This window comes from Protopterus annectens, chromosome 1.part0 (assembly GCF_019279795.1).
Source record: "Protopterus annectens isolate FY-2018-M chromosome 1.part0, PAN1.0, whole genome shotgun sequence".
In the NCBI taxonomy this organism is placed as follows: Eukaryota; Metazoa; Chordata; order Ceratodontiformes; family Protopteridae; genus Protopterus; species Protopterus annectens.
Window position 1 is genome coordinate 1,716,164,442 of NC_056725.1, and position 23,971 is coordinate 1,716,188,412.

General features: G+C 43.1%; 1 protein-coding gene across 1 annotated transcript in view; it reads right to left on the reverse strand.

Moving 5' to 3' along the window:
- ADGB (androglobin) overlaps nucleotides 1–23,971 on the reverse strand; it is a 4,124,629-nt gene that overhangs the window by 315,330 nt on the left and 3,785,328 nt on the right. Inside the window, exon 33 of the mRNA XM_044074542.1 lies at nucleotides 9,696–9,804. Coding sequence (XP_043930477.1) covers nucleotides 9,696–9,804 — 109 coding nt within the window. The remainder of the gene's footprint in view (nucleotides 1–9,695; nucleotides 9,805–23,971) is intronic.

Consider the following 23,971-nt stretch of genomic DNA (forward strand, 5'->3'; position numbering starts at 1 on the left):
AGAGGAGCAGACACTATACCTGACCCCCTGATATCATAAAAACTTCTTCCACTTGTAAACAAGATTTTCTAGTTGCAGTTTTCTTGCCTCCTTCTCCTTCAATATCTAATACATATCCTCATAGAACAAGTGCATAAAAGGTATCAAGATAAAATCAACCAGGATATCAGTAGTAATTGCTCTAAGCTGGGATACACCAGTCCCTACTGATACTCAGTGAGCAGATCCAGAGTATGAGGAAGTTTGTAGTAACTGCCTTTGGTCAGTTCCATGGAAAGGGAAAACTAACTTTGCCTAGGTCAAAATGGGTTCACCACAGTGATCTCTGGTAATTCTTTATGAATCTTCAGAAGTATCTTGGGTATCAGTGGTAAAGATGGAAATGCATTAAGGAACATTCTTGTCCAAGTGAATGAGATTATTTCTGTTCTCCAAGCATGGCTGCAAGGTTGGTTCAAACAGAATGTTTCCAATTGTCTGTTTGGAAAGGAGGCAAACAGAACTATTTCAAGTGCCCCCACATCTGGACTAAATCTAGGCATACCTCCTTCCTGAGTTTTCACTTGTGGGAGTTCCACCAGGATCTGATTAATCTGTCTGCAACTGGGTCTTGCTCTGATGGGATGTATGAGGCCTTAAGCATCAGAGAATGCTGTAAGGTTAGCTCCCAGGCCATCATTTCCAACCGGCAAAGAGGGTATAACCTTGTGCCCCTCTTGTTTGTTCAGATACCACAAGACTGTGGTATTGTCTGTGACCAAAAAAGGAGACTTGGAGACCATAACTGGTGAAGAACTTTTAAGTTCTGAATCACTGCTAACATTTCTTTCACATTTACCTGCTTAATAGCATTTGACAGACCCAATTTGCCTTACACTAGAACTCCCCTGGACACTGTTTCCCATGAAAATCTGACCAGTCTATCTGGGCTGACTGAACTGGGGTCTGGGGGAAGGTGGTCAGGTCTGAATTGAGAGAAACCTGATCTCTCTACCACTGCAACTCTTGTTTCACAAAATCTAGCACTAGTACCCGGAACTTCAAGGGAAGCAGGTGCTGGGTACAACAATGTTTAATTGTCATTGAATCTTTTTCTTGTACATTCAGGCTAGTGGTGTCATGAAGATCACTGATGCCATGAGGCTGAGAATTTTGAGACATTCTCTTGCAGAGGTAGCTTCTTGATGAGAGAGAAATTCCTGAAAATGTTCTGAACAACCAGGACTTTGTCTTCTGGTAGAAAGGCCATACTTTTTTCTGTATCCATCATACACCCCAGGAAGACAACTCTTGGTGAGGGTGTGAGACAGGACTTTTGTAGGTTCATAGGTGTGTACTAGGCTAATGGCCCTGGAGTCTTTACAAGCCTAGCCCACAGGTTTACCGTGGCATTGTGCCACCCGACCATAGTTCACAGTGGCGCTGTCGACTAGAGCCACTGGAGTGATCTCTGGGGTGAATTTTCTATTTCCCATCCACTCATCAAGATTTCTCTTGAACAGGGCCAGTGAGGTGCTCTGCTTGACATGTATGGGAAGTCTATTCCATAACATGGGCAGTCTCTGGGTTATGAACCTGTCCCTTCAGCATGTTCTGTTGATTGTAGTAATGAGGTTGAGGTCTCTGGGGCATGTGGTGTGGAGGGATTGGGATTTCTTTAGATGCAGCATTTCTAACAGAGCTGGGTCAGACATGGCTTTGTAAGTCAAGCAGAGATCGCTTCTAAGTAGGCGATATGAGACAGAGAATAGTTGGGAGTTTTTTTTGAGTCTGTCCATATAGGACAAATGTTTAAGGCATAGGATCCTCTTTGTGAGGTACTTTTGCAGCCTCACCAGTTATTGCAGATATTTAGTGAGGTACATGGCAAATGGGGCACTGTACTCAATGATTGGCCTAATGAGGGAAGAGTAGAGTGAGACAATGACCTCTTTCTTTCTGGATGCAAAACCCTTAGTAATGAGATGTGCCACATAGAAGGACTTTCTGACCACAGTGGCAATGTGGTGGTCAAAATAGAGGTTGCTGGCAACCTGTGTTCCCAAGATCTCTTATAACACCTTCTGTGTTCAGTGGACTCCCAGCAATGTGGTAATTCATGGGAACCAGGTTTTTCCCAAAGGGGAAAGAGTTCATCTTGAAGTTGGGAGGACTTGGCATGTGATGATAAGCATCCTTCAGATGTAAAGCCACCATGAAAGAGTGGTCTGGAAGGAGTGGTAGGACTATCTGCATGGTGAGCATTTTGAATTCGGGCACTTTCAGAAAAGTATTTAGTTTAGGACAAATCTTTCACTGGTCTCCATGTTAATTCCTTTTTGGATACCAAAAAGATTCTTGTGTAAAATCCTTTTCTTTTTTGTGGTGCAGGAACTAGTTCTTTAACCCACTGCTTATAACATGTGAGGAATATCAGATTGAAGAGATGTGTCTGATCTTAGCAGGTATGAATATATTTCAATGAACGGAGGAGGATATTCTGTCCACTGCCAAGACAGAGTATCCTCACTGAATTATTCTTAACACTGACACTATTAAGATCTGACTAAAGGCAGCAGTAATAGAAACTATAAAATATGTTCCCACACAGAAAACAGAAAATAGGTCTAAACTGCATAAATTACAGCATAAATGGTTTAAATTGTGCTAAGTCTTCTTTCAGAGTAATTTCCAGAATACGGATGTGAAGATGGGCTTCTTGCTGAAACAATGACAAGTGAAAATTGTACTGAATGTTCCAATGCAAAATAAAAAATGTTTTTGTAGTTTTAAAGCTTTGGTTTCCCTTTGTAGTTTTAAAGCTTTGGTTTCCCTCTTGGTTTACTGATGCTCAGCACAACAATGTACTGACTTGCAGGAGACCCATCAGAAAGTTGTCCTGATGAGCTGTGAAGGTACTGCATCCTGTTTTTTTTTTCTTTCAGGCTAAAGTGAAAACACTGTAATGTCTAAGATCAATTGCTTTGAAAAAACAGTTAAAGTGGGTACTCCAAGTGTAATCCAAAGAGTACTGTCAGCTCCTGTAACTGAAGGAGGAAAGTACACTAACTTACTAACTATATGGGTTATATCCTGCTAAGGAAATAACAGCCAGACAGCTTCGAAAGCAACGGGGCACCTTCCAAGTGTCCAAACCAGCAGTCAGTTTGGAGTGAACTGACTAAAAAGATATGTTTGGGTGCCAACCCCTTCAAAGTTTTCATGATAACATAGATAATGAGGATGAGATCTGAAAGGATAATGCTTAGAACAAAAAATAGTTATTCACACCCTGGAAAAAATAACGTACCAAAAACAAGGAGGATGAAGAAAGGGAGTGGCTACTACAGCAGTGATCATTCAAACATCTGCAGTTATGGTATATTGATAATTGCTGCAGTAGCCTTAGCTATAAGGGCAGATACCCTAGTTTACTACATTTTGGAAGTGGAAGAGGATGGGTCTACGAGTCCCTGGAGAATGATCTTAGTAAAGCCGGATCTAGACCTGGACAGGGAAACAAGCTTATATTACTTCATAAAAGTATGTACAGAGGACCAAGTTGCTGCTTCTAGAATACTTCTAGAATCTAACCCTTTCCAAAAAGCCATACATGAAGCCATGGCCCTGGCAGAATGGGCCTTGTTTTGTTGTGGTGTGTATAACAAAAGGTAGCAGCCTTAGAAAATCATTTGAAAATAGTCTTCTTTGACACAGGTTGTCTCTTCTTTTTACCTTCACAAGAAATGAACAATTGATCTGAAGATCTGAAAGATTTACTTCTGTCAAGATAGTACCTCAGTTGTCTGTGGATATCCAAAGTATGGAGTATCCTTTCTCCATCATTTTTAGGTTTACGTAAGAAAACAGGGAGGTGGATAATTTGTCTTAAAGCAAATTTGGATACCACTTTATGCATAAAAGAAGGATTATTTCTCAAAGAAACTCTATCTGTGGAAAATGAGATAGGGTTCACTCACCATAAGAGCTTGCAACTCAGATACCCTTCTTGCAGATGTCAGAGCAACCAGTAAAACTGCTTTCCATGTTAAAAGCCTAGCTGTGTCAAATGGAGCAAGTGTTCTCTTTTCTTCTCTAACACAAAATTAAGACCTCAAGAGGCGGAGCAGTTTTCATGGAAGTCCCCTATGCAAAACTCCACTCAAAAATATTTTAACATAAGAATGCATTGAAAGGTGCGGATCCATGGGCAGACATGGTGAAATGGCTGATAAATTAACCTTGATGGAGGAGTGAGAAAGGCCATAGGACAGTAACTGACACAAATATTGTAAAACAAATGAACAGTTAGCCCTGAAAGGGAATGGCTTATATTGTTGGCATCAAATGGAAAATCTTTTCCATTTGCTAATATAGGATTATCTGGTTGTGGGCTTTCATGCCTCTGTTAATATCTGTTGCACATCCTCACTAAACAGGTTTCTAAAAGGAATTAAGACTCTATAATCAGGAAGTCAAATGAAGTTAATTAGGAGTGGGGTGTATCAAACATTCCTAATCTTGTGAGTGTAGAGCCAGTCTTTGAGGAAGGTTGTGGTAATTGACCCTGGCCATTTCCAAAAGAAGGGAGAATCACTGTTGTCTGAGCCAGAAAGGAGTTACCAGAATGACCATGGGTTATTTTTTTCTGAACCTTCAGAAGTACCCTGGATATCAGTGGAAAGGGAGGACAAGCATGCTGGAACATTCCTGTCTAAGGAAAAGAAAAGGCATCTGTCTTCCAGGCTCTCCTGGAGCAGAATCTTGCCAGCTGATTGTTCAGAGAGGAGGTAAATAGGTCTGCTTGAGGAACTCCCCACAGATGGATTGAATCTTAGAAGATGCCCTGATCTAGTTTCCATTCATGAGGGTCTGCCCTTGCCTGCTTAGTTTATCTGTCACACAATTTTGTTCTGATGGAATGTATGATGCATGTAGAGTGAGAATGTGCTGTGAAGCTATATCCCAAGATAACATGGCTAGTCTGCAAAGGAGGTACAACCTGGTCCCCCCTTGCTTGTTAATGTACCATATGACTGTGGTATTTTCTGTAAACATATAAAGTGGTCACACGGACAAAAAAGTAGTTCAGAAGAGTTGAATGTCTTGATCAGGGCAAGCACATCTTTGCTATTTATGTGCTTGAATTTGTCCTTGGTATTGCACGCCCCTTGGGCTTTTATACGTCTTTAAACTTCTCTCCATGCAAAGTCCAAAACGTCTGTGGTGAACAACTTCTTTGTAGCAGGGATGGAGAAGGGGAAATATGGATTTAAGGATATATGTTGTCTCTAGCAAAATATTTCTCTTCTGACAATCCCCAGCACTGGGATTTGAAAAAATAAAGAGTGTTGATGTTGGGACCACAGAGATTTCACTTGCCACTGTATCTTTCTCATGTGGAGTTTTGCCAGGGAGATCATGAGATGAATCATAAATGCCATGAGACACAAAATCCTTAGGTATTCTTTTACAGTGACAGAAGTCTGAACAGAAAACCTTAGAAATTGATCTAAATAAAGATGCATTTTTTCCTGTTAAAAAAAGTTTTTCAAACTGAGGTGTCTAGCTGACATCCCAAAAACAAAATCCTGTGTGAAGGAGTCAAGAAAGACTTTCCAATGTTCTCTTGAAATCCTAGCTTGTGTAAGAGATCTCTCACCCAAGAGAGGTTCCTGACACTTTGAAAAAGACCCTGCATCTATGTATGGAAAAATTTGGATTCCCTGTAGCCTGCAGTGAGCTATAACAGAAGCTAGACACTTTATGCACACTCTTGGTGCAGTGAATAGTCCAACGTGTAAGGCAGAGAACAGATAATGTGATCCAGACTCACAAACCCTTAAGAAACTTCTGACATCTGGATGAATAAGAATGTGATAATAAGCATTTTTTTAAGTCTAGTGTTACCAGGAAACTTGACAGAAGAAGCGGTAACAGGTTGTGAAGTGACATTGTTTAGAATTTGGGCACTATCACAAACATGTTTAGGAAAGAACGATCCAGAAATGGTCTCCAAAAATCTGGCACGAAGAACATCCTTGAATAAAAATCCTTTTTCACCTGGGATGGAGGAACTGGCTCTACCAATCCTTGGGACAGCATATGATGAAGAACAGGTGGAAACAAAACAGTCTGATGTAGAGGATGAGGAATGACCCCAAGGAATGGAGACATTTCCTCCCACTGCCACCTGTAACTTTGACAAATGAATTTCAGAGCCTATTTGTCTGAAAGAATCTGTTACCAAAGAGAAAAATGGAGAGTCAGACTCTTGAACAGTCTCTCAGACTTGTATGGTACAATAAAGGCTGTCCTCCACTTGATATATTCCAAAAATTAGGCACACTGAGCGTAAACGAATACACTTTTATTCACAAAATAAAAACATACAGATTGAGCGCGCTTTCATCTCATTAACTGAGACTTCTTCAGAATCAACCGCTACCAAAAATCACATTGTTTAAATAACCTTCCACAATACTCATTTGGTTGCCGTGGCAATTAATGAATTGCACCTACATAAGCTGATTTATAAATTGGTATTGCTATACAATTCATATGAGTACTGTGGAAGGTTATTTAAACAATGTGATTTTTGGTAGCGGTTGATTCTGAAGAAGTCTCAGTTAATGAGATGAAAGCGCGCTCAAGCTGTATGTTTTTATTTTGTGAATAAAAGTGTATTCATTTACGCTCAGTGTACCTAATTTTTGGAATATATCAAGTGGAGGACAGCCTTTATTGTACCATACAGTGGAGTCCGTTGCATTTTTTTGTTCTTGGGTTATTTTATTGGTTTTTGACAATAGTTGTTGACTCAGTCTATCAGACTTGTTAGACTGTCTTTGGCTTTGGGAGGTTCGAGACTTCTTGATACCCCCTTACACTTTCTTCTTAAATGTTTATTTACCTGAAATGTTTTAGGCTGGTTATTCTGTTATTTGCTTAAACTGGGTGAGAAGATAGAAAATACCTTGGACAATTTGGAAAAGGAGGGTTGAAAAATCTTAAAGATTTTCTAAATTAGATTGCTCCTTTCATCACACAAATCTATATCCAAGGGAGACTTTATAATCTCATTTTTAACATCATCTGGGAAGCTATGAGAATGCAGCCATGCAAATTTTTTTCAAAACAGTACCAGTGGCCATAGAAGAATCATCAACAGAGTCATACACACATTGCAAACAATGAGCAGTGACCTGTACAAAAGAAGAAACTAAGTTACTTAAAGGAGATTTTTCCTCACAAAATGAAACTGCAGATAAAACATTCCTCATATGTTCACAATTTGTCAGAACAAACTTTAACATATGAGCCTGACAATTCACAATTCCGAAAATCAAACTTGCAGAAGTATACACTTTTTCCCAAACCTAAGAAACAGTACTACTGGAATTAATTAAGTACTTAGCAGCAGTGGGATCAACTAAAGCTATAGCTGTTGGGGCTATCAGGAAAATTGCAGGTAGTAACACACACATCCTCTAAGGCAGACAGAACAGGAGGAATATGTGTAGGTTCTGGAAAATCCTACTCTACCAACTGATAATATTTTTGAGGGAATGAGAAACCTCAGTGTTCTCCCACTGAAAACACTGTGCAATAGTCTCAGAGAAACAGAAACTCCCACAGGAAGAATCAAAACTGAGCTTTCTTATGAGACTGAATTGGAAATCTGAGGAAAAGCTCTGTATCTATTCCTGCATCTTTCTGTTCAGATTCAGAATCTTGAAACTCTTCAAGAAAAGGGGCATCCCTCTTTCTTTTACCAGAAACTACACCACAAGAAGGCTCAATAGCCTGAATTAAACTCTGGGCCAGATCCAGTAAACTACTCCTATCCAAAGAAATTTGAGGAGGAGTACGTACGTTTAGTTTTCTGTTTCTTTTTGACAGAAAAAATGGGTCCAACCATGTTACTAATGGCAGCAGCTGCTTCCACAGGGATGGGCACAGCATTCTAACAGAAGAGGGCAACCTTCCTTGCTCCATCTCCCAGGACCAACAAGAGTGGCTCTTTCTGCCCACTGGTGGGACCCCAGTAGTCACGCAGGACATGGCTAATCCTTGGTCCATAGTGGTTGTAGGTGCTACACCAGAGGGATCCAGGGTAAAAGATGAGCAGTCTGAGGTACAGCAATGGCCACAGCACAGTCACCCACCTGCAGCTGAGGCAAATTGCTTACCTGCGGTTGTGGCGAAGGCTGTCTACTTAACTTTCTTTTTGTGGCTGGAAAATGACAGACCATGGGGCCTGTAGTCTGCACCATAGTCAAGATGAAAATGGTTATTTCTGAGTGAAGACAAGCAGCAATTGCGGGTAAACACTACCAGTACACAAAAGTTACTTTTTGACAGAATGAAAAACACAGTGATAAGCACTTTAAAACACCATGCCAGCCATACAAAAGAAAAATAAACACAATTTCTCCACAGAAAAAAATGTTTTCAGTTACTTTACACTACCAGAGAAAATGAGTGCTCTTCTTAAATGTAAGCTACAGTCTCGAGACAGCCCATTAAAACACAACATTCCTAGCTTTAAAATAACTTTCCTAAAGAGGAAAGTAATAAAACATCAACAAAATTAAGAAAATGGAAGTTTTTTTTTCCCCAAGGGAAACTTGCCTGCCCAAGAAAAGGAAAGCACAAGCAGACCGTCTAGCCTCAGAGGAGCATACTCTTCAGCAATGTTAAAACTGAGTCAGTTTCATACCCAACTATGTCTTTTAGACAGCTCAGCTCCAATCGTCGAGCCTCAAAAGCCTCATAGGAGTGTACTCTTTGGCGGCATTAAAGCTCTGACAGTTTCATGCCAAATTATGTCCTTTAGATTGCTCAGCTTGAGCTGCATGACAGTTTGGGTGCTTGGAAAGTGCCCTGAACCTTTGGAAGCTGTCTGGATGTTATATCCTTAGCATGATATAACCCATACAGCTAAGGCTATTACAGAAGTGATCAATTTGACAAACATCTCAAGGATTTCCCACAAAATATCTTATAGTGCCAGACTTCTTGCACTTCATACTTTATTAAAAATGCATTTTGGTAATGAAACACATACTGAAGAATTTTCAAACTACGGCTTGCAGAAAAATCATTCTCAAGCAGACCAGTATAAGGATGAGTGGCACTCAAGGTGAGTAAGCTAGTAGAAAACTAAGTAGTTACAAAGTTCTCAAAGTATACTGGGAAGGGCAAATATAATAAGCTTGTGACCTACTGCATGTAGCTGATAGCTGGTGTTTAAAATAAGATTTATGATCTACAATTCAACATGGAATCTTTTAAACCAAAGAAACCTATCAAAAGATGGGCAGCTCAGAATCCATTGCTGTTATAGTACTCAAGGTCATACACTAATACAGAAAGCTTACAGCTGTCAGCGGTCATATTGTTCTGACAGAATAGACAGCGCAGCACTGCTAGAATTCTGTATGCACTTAATTTTAAACTGAACATTAGCACTACAAAATATAAAAGTGAAACAAGATGGGCAGGTAGTGCAGCCCAAAGTGCATCTGTTTTGAGCACAGATAAGTAACTAAATGTAGAAGAGTAATTAGGAATACAATAGATTTCCGCAGCTAAACTGGGTAGTAAAGGTAGCCTGCATTTTGCTAAGTGACCATTTAAACGACAGTGCAATGATACTTTGCAAGATGTTCATTTCCTAATCAATATTAAGTATACAATAAATTACAAAGTACCTCCTTCATCAGGAACCGGTGTACTAAGAACTCCACCAGCTTCAGTAGTGGTTTCAGATGCTGTCTTTCGGAGATATTTGTTAATAAATTGTAAGCGAGACTGCACGGCCTGAAAGGTAATAAAAATCCAGTGATATGAAATAAGTACTATAATATGATCTGAAGACAGAGTTCAAGTAATGAAAATATTTATGCTTTCTAAAATTCAGAATGAACCTTTCAAAGCACATTTTCATAATATGCGTATACAACTGAGCTGAAATTACTCATGATTCTTTATTATTAAACTAAACAGCCTTTAAATGCTTTGCTTCCCTTATGTGTTACAATACACAGCTAATTTTCAGTAGAAGATTCATTCTAAAATAATATTTAACATTTCAGACTACTTTCTTTTTCTTCATTCTGGCAGTGACAGTCCCTACTCCAGGCCAGTAATCAAGGAGCCTCAATCCCCACCACTGACACCGGTGAGGGATGGCCACTAGAAACAAAACTGGATGCACACATTATTTTCAGTTGCAGCTCTCTGCACCAAGCATAATTTCCCTTAACAGCACACAGAGGAGAACATTCCAGACCTAGAGATGGAGACTATGTCTCTCTTTCGCTCTGTCTCTCTGTCTCTCTCTCTCTGCGCCAAACAAGACTCCACATTGACCACATTGGAGATCTGTGCCTCTGTTCCAAGTAGCTGACAACACACACTTGGATATTTGATTTTCACACACACACACACACACACACACACACACACACACACACACACACACACACACACACACACACACACAAAAGGATGCCACAAATTTAACAGCTGTGCCCCCTCTGCCCTGACTATAGGGTGATTATGTTGCCACCAGTCAGCTACTCTAAGGCTCTTACAAGGGTACCCAATTTTACTGAGTAAAATTAATACTAATACAAATGGTAGAGTTTGCCCACTGAAGCAAGGCTTTCAGGAGTGGTCACAGTGTCACTAAAATACGAATAAGCACTCTTAAGAAGTTAAAAGTATTCTCTAAAAGGCCAGCCACAATGAAAAGTATAAAAATATTTAATAAATAATAAAATAGAAAACATGAGAATACCGAACATCTGCTTACAAAAACATGAGTTTCAATCACAGGTAATATAAAAAAATAACACAGTTAAAAAGATTCACACAGATGCAGAAAAACAATACTTAACTAATCTCACTATGTTTTCCTGATTGACTAAGAATTACTGTTTCCTAGTTAAGTTACTTACTACAACAAGGCAAGACAATGAGGGTTGAGTTGCTTACTACAGCAAGACCAGATGAGGTGTGGGGTTGTGTGAGATACATGTGAGAGATCTTTCCTGTCAGTTTTCCAAAATGTTCTGCTTTCAGAGTTCAGTCTCTCTGCTGATTCTAAATCCATCTGTTCTACCTGCCGCAGTATCTCATTCTCTTTGACATCCAAATGCTGCAGTCTCTCTGCTGATTCTAATTCCAAATGTTTGGCCTCCTGTTCAAGTCTCTAACTCTAGATGCATTTTGAAGTCCCCTAAGGAAAAGGTGAACTGTCCTTTTTCTGAAGGCTGCACATACCCATTACCAGATTTGTTGTCGGTCCGTGCTGCGATTAAGGCTGAAATAATTTCCTCTTTAGTCAGGTTGGCATGCACCAGTCCTTTGGCTTTGCACACCTTGGCAAACTGCTTCTTTCTCAGCTTGCCATAATCCTCTGCTGACATCTTTGCCTGCTTTCCCTTAATAAACTTAACTAACAAAAATAAATAAACCTGTTGTGGAAATGAAACTCTGCATGTTTACCTTGTGACTGCTGAGAGTACACACACAGTTTCAGTGACAACTGCCCACAGGCTACTGAAGCTGAATTAATATCCCACCCAGCTGCCACTAATATGTGACGGTCCCTACTCCAGACCAGTGATCAAAGACTTCAGCCTTCACCACTGACACTGCAGAGGGATGACCACTAGGAACAAAAATGGATACACACACACACTATTTTCAGATGCAACTCTCTGCACTAAGCACAATTTCCCTTAAGAGCATCCAGACCTGGGTCTAGACTCCCTCTTTCCTGGCCCAAAACAAGACTCCACACTCACCACTCTGGAGCTCTGTGTCCCTGTTCCAAGTAGTTGACACACACACACACACACACACACACACACACACACACACACACACACACACACATTTGATTTTCACACACACACACACACACACACATGGGAAAGGCTGGCAAAGATTTACCAGCTGTGCTCCCTATGCCCAGACTATAGGGTAATTACACTGCCACCAGTCAGCTACTCTAAGGATCTTACAAAGAACCCAATTATAGTGAGTAAAATTAATACTAATACAAATGGTAGAGTTTGACCAATGTAGCAAAGCTTTCAGGAAACAGCCACAGTGTCACTAAAATAAGCATAAGTACTCAAGATGTTAAAATTATTCTCTAAAAGACCAACTACAATGAAAGATACATAAATATTTAATAAGTAATAGAATAGAAAACATGAAAATACTGCATATCTAGTTACAGTAAACACCAGAGTTTCAGTCACTGCAACCCAATGATTTGAGTTTGAAAACCTGGCCTGGATACTGCAACAACTAGCCATAGAGCAATGAGAGTGATTAGCTGATGTTCCCTTACCTGTCCTAATGCCATGGTGGTGGTAAAGTCCAACAACTAGAGTGCAACCTGCTGGATGGCTGCCAAGCGATTATTGGGAACACTGGACCTATTCTAAGTCCATTTCCAGAATAGCAAGTGATATTATTACTCAGGATCTGATCTTCTTCCTAATCACTAGAGAGAGCACAGCAACATGATTTAAGCTTTTCTCCCCAGAATGCTTGAAATATGTATGTTTCACTATTGCTGTTGCTACAATATGTGCAGTGAGAGCTCATCTACTACATTTTTGTAACCGTCAAAAATGCATATTGTAGTGGATAACAGAACTGTTTTACAAAATACATTTTACTGTTCAGTTGTACAACGTACTATCATACAGCAGCTTACAGCTGACATATGACAGCAAAAGTGTGGACCTTCCCCCATTGTGTGTTGTGAGACTTGTTTAGCAGGTACAGCTAAAGGAGTTTAAGTAAAAAGTGGCAGCTACAAAATGTTCATGACAGTAGAACAGCATGCATCTGAGGAGGGGCTCACCCTTTGTTATTTTAGCACTTTTATTATTACAGCTCAAAAACATGGTAGTCATCTATTTATTTTGCATTTGTTAACTGGAGTACAGCACTGATCCCATTGGACCTACCTCAGTCTCGGCCCAGGAAAAACACAATAGATACTTGACATTATATACAAAATGAATGGCAAAATGCAATATATGCATGCATTATATACAGAGTGGATATCAGAGTTGGCATTCTGAGAGAATCACAGTGAAAACTAGGGTCAGAGCAAGGTATGTAGAGGGAAGAAGGATAGGAAGAGATTAAGTTATATGATCAAATAGCAGTTGCATTAAGTCATGTAATGCGTTTTTATTTCTGATTGAAAAATGGGGTAAGAGGAATGATCTTTAAGAAAAGAAGGAAGAGATTCCTACAGTTTGAGAAAGCATGGTCTGTGCAGTGAAGCCTAGTCTGGGGGTTTGGAACAGAGGGCCTTTTTTCCTTTTAAAGATAAAATAATCAGTCTCTGCCATATGGCAAACAGGGAACAAAAGAAAACATAGCACAAGGGGAACAATTAAAAAACAGGGATCCTTTCAAAAAAGGGACAGACAGCTCTTTAAGAATAGCTATATCAGCATTCCTACCCACCTCCTCTCCTCCTGTCCCTACCTCTAAGTCTGTCTCATAGACTGGCTCTCAGTCTTTCTTCTTGGCAACAAATCTTTTCAGACTCTTGGGTACTAATACTGGTTCAGGAGGGTTGCACCTGGCACTGATACACATACCTCCTTCCATGGGAATTCCTCCCTACTTTTTGAACCAGAGTTTCTTCCTCAGGTTCTTCACTGCATTTTTACCCTGCAAGTCATAACACCACTGTCTTTGGACCAAAGGGAGGAAGGCTTCTACTCCATAATATTCCCTGTTTCAAAGATTGAGCTTTCCTGGAGACCAGTTCTACATCACTCATTCCTCAACTGGATTATTAAAGTAGCACAATACAAAATGCGGACCCTTCAGAGTCTGTTACCACTCATTCCTCTTCTGAGTTTTAAGGAAACAAACTTAAAGGATGCTTATCATCACATTCTCATAACCACAGACTTCAGAACATTTCTCAGATTCTGTAGCCGGTGCACATTGTTTCTTGTTTAAATGACTTGCCGATCTTTGCAGAGTCTTTTGCCAGACGACAGGAGACCAAAACATGGGTCTCTTCACTCCTTACCAATGAATGCTTCCAGATAAATGTCTAAAAATTCTCCTTGACTCAGTCACACAAGCCTGTGTTTTTTAAACTGCCTTTTATATACATCTCTTCAAAGGCTGCCCTAACACAGGAAAAGGTGTAGGGTTATCTGCTCATTCCTAGTCTTTGGCTTAGCAAGTTGGGGAGCCTTGGTATAAAAAGAACACTGATGGATACAGTAAAATTACAAATACAATCGATCATCTTGCTGCTCCTGGATGAGGGAAAAAAAGAAGTTATGCACCTACCATAATGTTCCATGTTAGTTGTCTTCTTCTCACCTTCTTTCTTGCTGGTTGGGTTCGGAGCCGATCCTCGGCTCTGACTCGGCCGTCTTCAAAAGCTCAAGAGCTGCTTACTGGCTTGAGGCCCACCCTATATCCCATGATGCCTGGCGCTAGATACCCAGATCTCGTTTGGTAAGTCTAACTGCAGACATAATAAATGAATGCTATCCTAGAATGCATAATTCCTACTGGGGCGACTGCTAAGCAGAAGGAAATAGCCAGAGAAGACTCAGCCAGTGCAAAATCAAGAGGAACTCTTCTCGGTCCACTAGGATAGGGGGATGGAGGGTGGGACGCAAGAAAGAAGGCGAGAAGAAGACATCTAACATGGAACGTTATGGTAGGTACATAACTTCTTTATGTTAAGTTGTCTATCTCGCCTTCATTCTTGCTGGTTGGGACAGCGTCCCTAGCACCTGAAATCCTGGGTGGCTCACCGGAAAAGACTCTTCAGAACAGTGGAACCAAAATCAGCTCTGCTCCTGGAAACCAAATCCAACTTGTAATGCAAAATGAAAGTATGTGGGTTGGCCCATGTAGCCACAGCACAAATAGATTCCATGGGCAACCTAGCCTGAAAAGCCACCGAAGTGGCTAAAGCTCTGGTGGAGTGACCTTTTGGTTTGACCGGTAATTCTTTATTCCTGAGTTGGTATATGAATGTGATGATAGAAGACGACCACCTGGATAAGGTCACCTTGGAGACCGGAAGACCCTGTTTACCTGCTGCATAAGACAGGAACAGTTGATCTGATTTTCTAATGTCTTTGGTTCTATGTAAATAAAAGTGTAGTTGCCTGTGAACATCTAACTGATGCAACTTATACTCCGCTCTGTTGGAGTGGTTAGGGAAAAACACAGGACGGTCTATGGACTGATTCAAGTTACTCTCTGAAGAGACCTTAGGAAGGAAGGAAGGATTAGTCCTCAGAGCAACCCTGTCATTGTGGAACACGAGGTATGGGGGATGGATAGAAAGAGCCTGTAGTTCCGAAACTCTTCTGGCTGAAGTAATAGCTACCAGAAAAAGGGTTTTCCAAGATAAGAACTTCAGTGAACAAGAAGCTACAGGTTCTAAAGGGGGCAAAATTAACGAAGCTAAAATCAAATTTAGATCCCACGGTGGTGGAGGATCTCTCACTGGGGGCCTGAGCAGAGTGGTTCCTTTGAGAAAGGCTTTACAGAGCTTATGGGACATGATATTGTTTTCCGATAGGCCAATGTGAAAATTTGAAATTGCCGCTAACTGAACTCCAACTGTTGCGGAAGCGGACCCAGCATGGAAGAGCTCCTCGAGAAATTCCAAAATGGAGTGTACGGGGGCTGAAAAGGGGTCAATACTTTTTGCCTCTGCCCAGGAAGAAAAATGTTTCCACTTACTAGCGTAAGTTTTTCTGGTCGTAGACTTCTGTGATGACAAAAGGATTTCACGCACAGAGGGGGAGATATCTGGGAGCCTGGCTAAGGCTGGAAGTGGAGCAACCACGCTGTGAGCTGGAGAGAGTGCAGGGATTGGTGCAGCCCACCCGATTGATGAATCAGGAGGTCTGGAACTAGGTCCAGAGTCCAAGGCTGTTCGAGAAGGTAGCGATGCAGGAACAGAAACCATATTTGTCGAGGACAGTAAGGAGCAATGAGGATCATTTTGCAAACCAAAACAGTAGCCTTCTGAATTAGCTTCGGTATGAGGGGGAAAGGAGGGAATGCATAAAGAAGTCCCTGGGGCCAATTGTGGACTAGAGCGTCTCTGGGGGAATGCCCGGGAAGTGGAAGGAGAGAGAAGAAATTGCTGGACTTGCTGTTGAAGGGAGTTGCAAAAAGGTCGCAGCAAGGTTGGCCCCATCTGCGGAAGATTTGGTCCGCAACTACCTGGTTCAGAGACCACTCATGAGGCATGAGAATTGCTCTGCTCAGTCTGTCTGCTATGACGTTGGACCTCCCAGGGATGTGTGTTGCAATCAGAAACTGTTGGGAAGAGATCGCCCACTGCCAGAGTCTGAGCGCTTCTCGACATAGGGGGTAGGACCTGATTCCGCCCTGCTTGTTGATGTACCACACTACAGACATATTGTCCGTTTGAACTGCAATGGTCCCAGTAGGAAGCGAGTCCTGAAGAGCCTGCAACGCTAAGAGCACGGCCCTCATCTCCAAGCCATTTATGTGCAGATGATACTCGAGAGGTTGCCAGGTGCCTTGGACTGTTCTACCCCGATAATGCCCCCCCCCACCCGATCAGGGAGGCGTCCGTGGTCACTGTAGCCACTGGAGGGGGGAGAACAAATGGTCTGCTGTGGAGCACTGATGTGGAGACCATCCACCATGCAAGATGCTTCTTGCATGCCTGAGTGATCATAATCATGTAAGACATGGGAAATTGCTGAAAGGACCATTGGGTGAAAAGAAGCCACTGGAGAATCCTCATGTGAAAACGAGCTAGAGGGACAAGTAAGATCGCTGCTGCTATGAGACCTAGCGTTTGAAGGACAAACCTGGCTTGAATCCTTTTGCATGCTAATAAAATCTTGACATGCTGACGAATCACTAACACCCTGTCTGGTGGGAGGCTCGCTAACATGTCTTTGGTATTTAAATTTGCGCCTATAAAGGTGATAGATTGACAGGGCGACAATGCAGACTTTTCGAAATTTATTGTGATACTTAGCCTGGAGCAAGTGTCGATGGTGCAGTCTCTGGCTCGCAGAAGGTGATGTCTGGTGGTAGCAGTGAGGAGCCAGTCATCGAGATATGGAAACACCTGAAATCCTTGCCATCTCAGGTGAGCGGTAACTACTGACATACATTTGGTAAACACCATGGGGGCTGTGGTGAGACCAAAGGGCAGAGCTCTGAACTGATAATGGCTGGCTCCCAGCCAGAAGTGAAGGAATCTTCGGGAGCGTCTGTCCATTTTGATGTGGTAGTATGCATCCTGAAGATCTATGGAGCACATCCAATTGTCCTGACCCAGAAAGGGTAAAATGGACTGCAGCGTGACCATCTGGAACTTCGTTCTTTGTGCAGACTTGTTAAGTCTGCTGAGATCCAAAATGGGTCTCCAGTCCCCTGTCTTTTTTGTTACCAAAAAGAACCTTGAGTAAATTCCGGATCCTTGTTGGTCTGCTGGGACTTGCTGGATGGCCCTTTTTCTTAGCAGTTTTGAGACCTCTTGCACTGCTTGGTCCCTTAAATTGGGTGGAACATCTGGAAGGGACTTGTTTGACCTTAAGGAGGTGCGAACGAAGGGAATTCTGTAGCCTCCGAATATGACGGACTGTACCCATTTGTCTTGTGTTATGTCTTGCCAGGCTCTTGGGTACAGCGATAATCTTCCTCTGACTGCCTCCAGAGGTGAGCAGCCAGGCAACCCTTCAGAGATGCTGGAAGGGCTTGTCAGAGAAAGATTCTCTGCTGCCCTGGTTTTGCGGACCCCCTCTGCCACGAGGGTGGCGTCTGTTATTGTTCCCTCCTCTGCCCCTGGAGGGGAACTTACCACGTGTTTCCGGCAAGGCTCCTTGGGATTTCCGGAACCACATCTTCCCACTCTTCTGACCCTTAGGATATGGTCTGGAAGGAGTGGAAAAATGGACTCCTACACCAGAGAGAGTCTTGCCTTCCTGCTCACACTTGGTAAGGGTATCTTTCACCTGTGATCCGAAGAGAGAGGAACCAAACGGGGTGTTGGTGAAAGATGCTCTGAAAGGTTCCGCAAAGTTACATAGCCGCATCCAAGCATGCCTCCTTAGGGCCACGCCTGTGCCTGCGGCTCTACTCGCACCATTGGCTGCATATGAAATGAGCTGCATGGAGGAGTTTACCACTAAATTAAGAGTTGCCAGCTGGGAGGCTGCCTTAGCCTGGGCCCCCTCAGTTGATGAATCTTGGAGGGTATCCCCAAGCTCTTTCAGGAGAGCCCTCTGAAGATGGGTAAAGTGGCACAGGTAATTCAGGGACCGAATGCAAAAGATCGCTGAAGAGAACATCCGCTTCCCATATCTGTCCATCGTCCTGGACTCCTTGTTAGGGGGATGGACAGATGAAGAAGTTTCAGCCAACTCCTTCTTTGTGGCCGCTGCTACCACCATGGCATCAATGGGGATACCCTTGGTCAAGAATTGTTTGTCCTGCGGGGCAGTAATGAAGTTGGCAGGTCTTCTAGGGGTCGGTTCCACTGTGTCTGGAGCCGTCCATGCCTTTCAAGCCACCACAGACATCAGTGGGTTGAAAGGCGGAGACACCCAGGAGGTGGAATGTCGGGATCCAAATGCATCCAGAAATACCGACTAATCCTCGGAAGGGCTTAGGGTAGTCCAGTTTCCCCTCTGCCTAAGCATCTCAAGGATATCTGGGAAGGAGACATATTCAGAGGGGGATCTTGGGGACCCTTCCGACTCCTCTAAGTCGGTATCCGATGTGACAGACTCGGGGGAGTCAACATGCTTCCTCTTGCATTTTCTCTTGCAAGGTGGCTCCTCTGAAAGATCAGGGGAGGCCTCGGAAGAGGAGGATACACCCAAAGGGGTGTCCTGGAGCACTGGATCCCCACACTTGGGGTCTGGAAGAGGCTGACGCAGGCACCCTAGGGGGAGGAGCCGATGGGGTCGATCGTGGGACTGATTCAGGGGCCAGTACACTCCTCATCACCTTGAAGGCGTCCCTGCCCAGACGCAGAGAAGGCTCAGGCTCCGAAGAAACCAGAAGCCCTCCCCGCACTGAGGGAGATGGCTCCGAGGCAGATGTGGGAGCCAAGCTCACCTGCGCCAAAGCACTGAGAGGGACAGCGGGGTCGGACAGGGGCCGATGCCACTTGCCCCCTCGGAGCCGACGAGGGAGTCTCGGTGCCAAGATCCCTCCAGGGAAGGTACCATGGAAGGGATCGGAGCTGACGACGGAACCGAAAGAGAGGGTATCGGCCCTGATGGTTTCACGACTCGAACCCCAACGAACTCTGGCTCCGAGCTCATAGGAAGAGTCGGGGGAGGAATATCTACAGCTGTGGACGGAGCCGACTACTGATGAGGAGGGCTGGACAACATTTTGGCTAGGGCCTGTGATTTTAAGAGCCTACTGACCACTCTTTCCAAGTCATGATCTGAAAGTCTAGAGGACCGAGAAGAGTGGGATGATCGGTGACTATGCTCCGACTGGAGCAGGGGCGACTTCGGAGCCGAATGTATCGACTCCAAAGAAGGAGACCTGGATCTCTTTCGACTCTCAGCCGGCTCCGAAGACCGTGTCGGAGCTGACTGGGAGGGAGGGACATTGGTTCCAGCCAGAGCTGAAATAGATTGTGTGGCTTCACCCAACGACGACTACAAACTGGGAGCCGATGGTTTAGGTGGCCTGGAAGATTTCATCGGCTGAGCCTTCACCGGTGAATCTTGGAGTTTAAGCATACCCCTCAGAATCAATTTATTTTTGCGCTCCTGCAGGACTCTTGGACTGAAGGCATGACAGATCGAGCAAGAGTCCTGCAGGTGCACAGCGCCCAGACAATAAACACAAGAAGTGTGACCATCTGTCAGAGACATCTTCTGATAGCATGAGTCACATTTCTTGAATCCGGACGGTTTTGGATCCTTGGACATCCTAGGGAGAAAACCAAGGACAAGTTTCCACACAGATAGTTAAGGTAACCAACAGTAAATGTTAACACTCTACAGTTACCACAACCCACTACAAATACCACTACAACCAAAAAATATCGAAAACTATCACTAAACACCAACAGTGATTAATTAGAAGAAAAAAAAAAAAAAATATATATATATATATATATATATATTTTTTTTTAAGGGGAGATAGAAAGAAAGGTTAACCTCTAACTTAATGGAAAGAACCTTTCTGTGGAAAAGGGAGAGAAGGGGGGGAGGGGAAACTAACTAAAACGAGTTTCTTAAGGAAGGGTAACGCTTATCTAGAAGAAAAATAGCTACAATACTAAAGTCTAACTAATGACTAACTCTACACTACCAATACAGATTTTTAACAAGGAAAAATACAATAATAATAATGAAGCTTATACGACCTGGGCCCAGTAGAACAACCTCGCAGCAGAAGCGGCAAACGAGATCTGAGTATCTAGCACCAGGCATCATGGGATATAGGGTGGCCTCGAGCCAGTAAGCAGCTCTCGAGCTTTTGAAGATGGCCAAGTCGGAGCCGAGGATCGGCTCCGAACCCAACCAGCAAGAATGAAGGCGAGATAGACAACTTAACATCTAGCATTGTGCTTAATCTTCTTCCTCTCATGGTCTCAGAATGCTTCTCCAGTCCTAGTTTATTCTGCTGGGTGGAAGAGTTGTCCTCAGTTCTTGAAATAAATACAAATACTCAGTTCTTATATTAAAGACAGAGACTCAGTTATTTTATAAGAGTTCCTTTATTTGGTAGATAAGTGCTGTTTAGTAGTCTGAGTATCATGTGGTTACAGCTTGGTATCTATTATAGTTCCAGTATGAGTGTCTAAGGTCAGTTCCATCCATTTCATCAAAGGGGTGTATAGAGGGAGGGGGTTAAGCTTTATTGAAACCACCTTTGATTAAGTGGTAGTACTGCCTTTGTGTGTTTGCGGGTAGGATTGGAAACATAAGATCCTTGAGCTTTCATAGATAGCTGTACAAATCTGTTAGTGAGTTTTCATTTCATAGGATCATAGGAAGTTACTAGGCTATTGGCCTGAGGTCTTTATAAGCCTAGCCAAGAGTTTAGCCCATGTTTAGACAAGTCAGCACCTAAAGCCCCTGTCCAGCAGGGACACAGATGGAATCCCAGGGGTGTATTTTCTGTTTCCCATCCAGTTATCCAGGTTGCGCTTAAAAATGGATAATGAGGTACTCTGCAAGATGTGGAGAGAGAGTCTATTCCACAGACGGGGGAAGTCTCTGAGAAACAAATCTATCCTGCCAAGTCCTACTGATGTCACAGACCAGCTTGAGGTTGTGCGTGTGGATTACTCGAGTGGAGCTTGACTTGCGGATATGCACCAGTCCCATCAAGGCAGGGTCTGAGATTGCTTAGCATGCCAGACAGAGGTCACTCTGAGGAGTCTGTATGAAACGGAGTAGAGGGACAGGGCTTTTAGCCTGTGTAGGGTAGATGTTTGAGGCCCTGGATTCGCCTGCTGAGGAACCTCTGTGGTCTCTCCAACTGCTGCACGTGCTTTGCGAGGTACATGCTGAAGGAAGAATTGTACTCAATAACTGGCCTTATAAGGGAAGAATACAGGGATGTTATGACCTCTTTGTCCCTGGATGAGATACCCTTAATTATGAGGTGGGCCATGTAGAAAATTTTCCATAGAATGGAAGCAACATGGTAGTCAAAAGTCAGGTTGCTATCTACCTAGGTACCAAAATCCCTCACAATTGATTGCATGCTTAGGACATTATTAATGTGATAATATGTGGGGACGTCAATCTTCCCAAAGGAGATGCATTTTTTGGCATTCAGCTTGAGTACATGTTTCTGGCACAAGTCATTTGTTTGGATGAGACCCTCTTGGAGGACATCCACAGTACTTGAAGAATTGATGACCATGCCCAGCTTACAGTCATCTGCAAACTTGGTCAGCCATTGCCCACTGGTTTTGGCCTGCACCTCAGAGAAGTATATCCCGAATAACAGAGGCCCCAAGACCAATCCCTGGGGTCATCGAAACCTGGCTTGAGGAAGTGTGGCAATTTGAAATTTTGCATCCAAAACTGCTCTCTGATGAATTCCAAGGTCTGGAAGGGATGAAACTTTCACTGTGATGCCCAGAGCTGAACAAAGAATGAGCAAGTAGTCTCTGGCCTGAATAAGTGGATCCCTGGAGGGAGCAAGGATGAGCTAGTCTTCTAGATAAGAGAATATCAACAACCAGTACAGTCTGAGGAGAGCTGCAACCACTGCCATGCACTAGCTGAACACCTGGGGGGTGGCTGTAGTGAGGGCAAAGGGTAGAGCTCTAAATTAGAAATTAATGGGTCCCAGCCAGAAGCAAAGAAACCTCCTGGATCATCTGTCTATCTTTAAGTGGCAATACGCATCCTGGAGGTCAAACAAGCACATCCAGTTGTCCTTCCTTAGTAATGAAAGAATAGACTGCACCATGACCATCTGGAACTTCATTTGTTTCACAAACTTGTTTAGATGACTTAGGTTACATGATAGACCTCAGGTCTCCACCTTTCTTTGTCACTAAAAAGAATGAGTAAATTCCTTATCCTCTTTGGTCTGGTGGGACCTCTTGGATAACTCAATTTTTAGAAGTGTAGTTGCTTCCCTTTGTGAGAGTGGGACATTGGCAAGTTTCTTTGAAGGTAAAGGGGGTAAAGAAAGGGAATGAAATAGCCTCTGGTACTATCCTCTGGACCCAGACATCTTGAGTGATGGAAATCCAGTCCAGCTGAAGCAGGAACAAGTGTCTTCTGATTGTCTCCAGTGAGTGACAGTTGGGCAAGCATTTGGGAGTGCTGGTAGGGCCTCTTGGAGATGGGACTCTGTAAGCCATATTTCTGCAGACCACCTCTACCCCAGGGGAGACATCTACCATTAGAGTCCCACCCCCTGCTATGGGAAGGTCTCTCTCCAAAACAGTCAAAAATGAACCCCTATGATTTACAGAACCAAAGTTTCCTCCTCTCCTTTTGATTTTTTGAAAAGGTCCTCTGGGGAGTAGAAAATTTGTTTCCTATGACAGAGTCTTACCATCTTTCCACTCCTGGAAAGCTTTTTTCTTTGCCTTCAGACCGAAAAGTTCCAATCCAATATAGAGGGAATTGACGAAAGACATCTTAAAATACTCAGCAAAGTTACAAAGATGCATCCAAGCATGTCTGCTAACTATTATGCTGGTGCCCACTGCTCTAAAGGTGCCTTCCATAGTACTGGAAAAAAAATGTATTGAGACGCTCGATAAAGACTGGAGGGTAGCCAACTGCAAGTTGACAAATTTCCTATACTCAGCAGATAGGGACCCTGAGAGACATCTGAAAAGCTCATTGGTCAAATCTTTCTGGAACATGTGAAGTGTACCAGGTAGTTCAGCACCCTGATGGTGAAGGTCACTGAAGTGTAGACTCACTTCCTCAATCTGTCCAATGCCCAAGACTCCCTTTTAAGGGGATGGACAATAGGACTGTCTTCTGCCAATTCCTTCTTGGTGGTCACTACCACCACCATGGAATCTACAGCTGGACCCTTGCTCATTTACTGGTGGTCTTTCTGTGAAACTAGGAACTTGCAAGCTTGCAGGGAATTGGTTCTGCTATGTTTAGCTCCTTCCAAGCCTGCTTTGAGATCAGGTTTACAATGTCATCTGTGGGGAGGGACCACCCAAAAAGTAGATGGGCCAACTCTTGAGGAATACTGACTGCTTTTGGAAAGGAGCTTCAGAGGACTCCTCAGAGGACTGTCTCTCTTTCTGTCTGAGTAAGTCTCCAAATGTGATGTCCACAAGAGGGGATCTTCACCCTCATCATAGTCAGTATCTTCTGCCAGTGAGAGGTTCAAGGTTTGGGAAACTAACTGTCCTGACAGGATAAAGTTATCATGCACAGGACTGAGGGAGATCAGTGTGGAGGGATGGATCTGAGCTCAAAAGGGGTGTTTG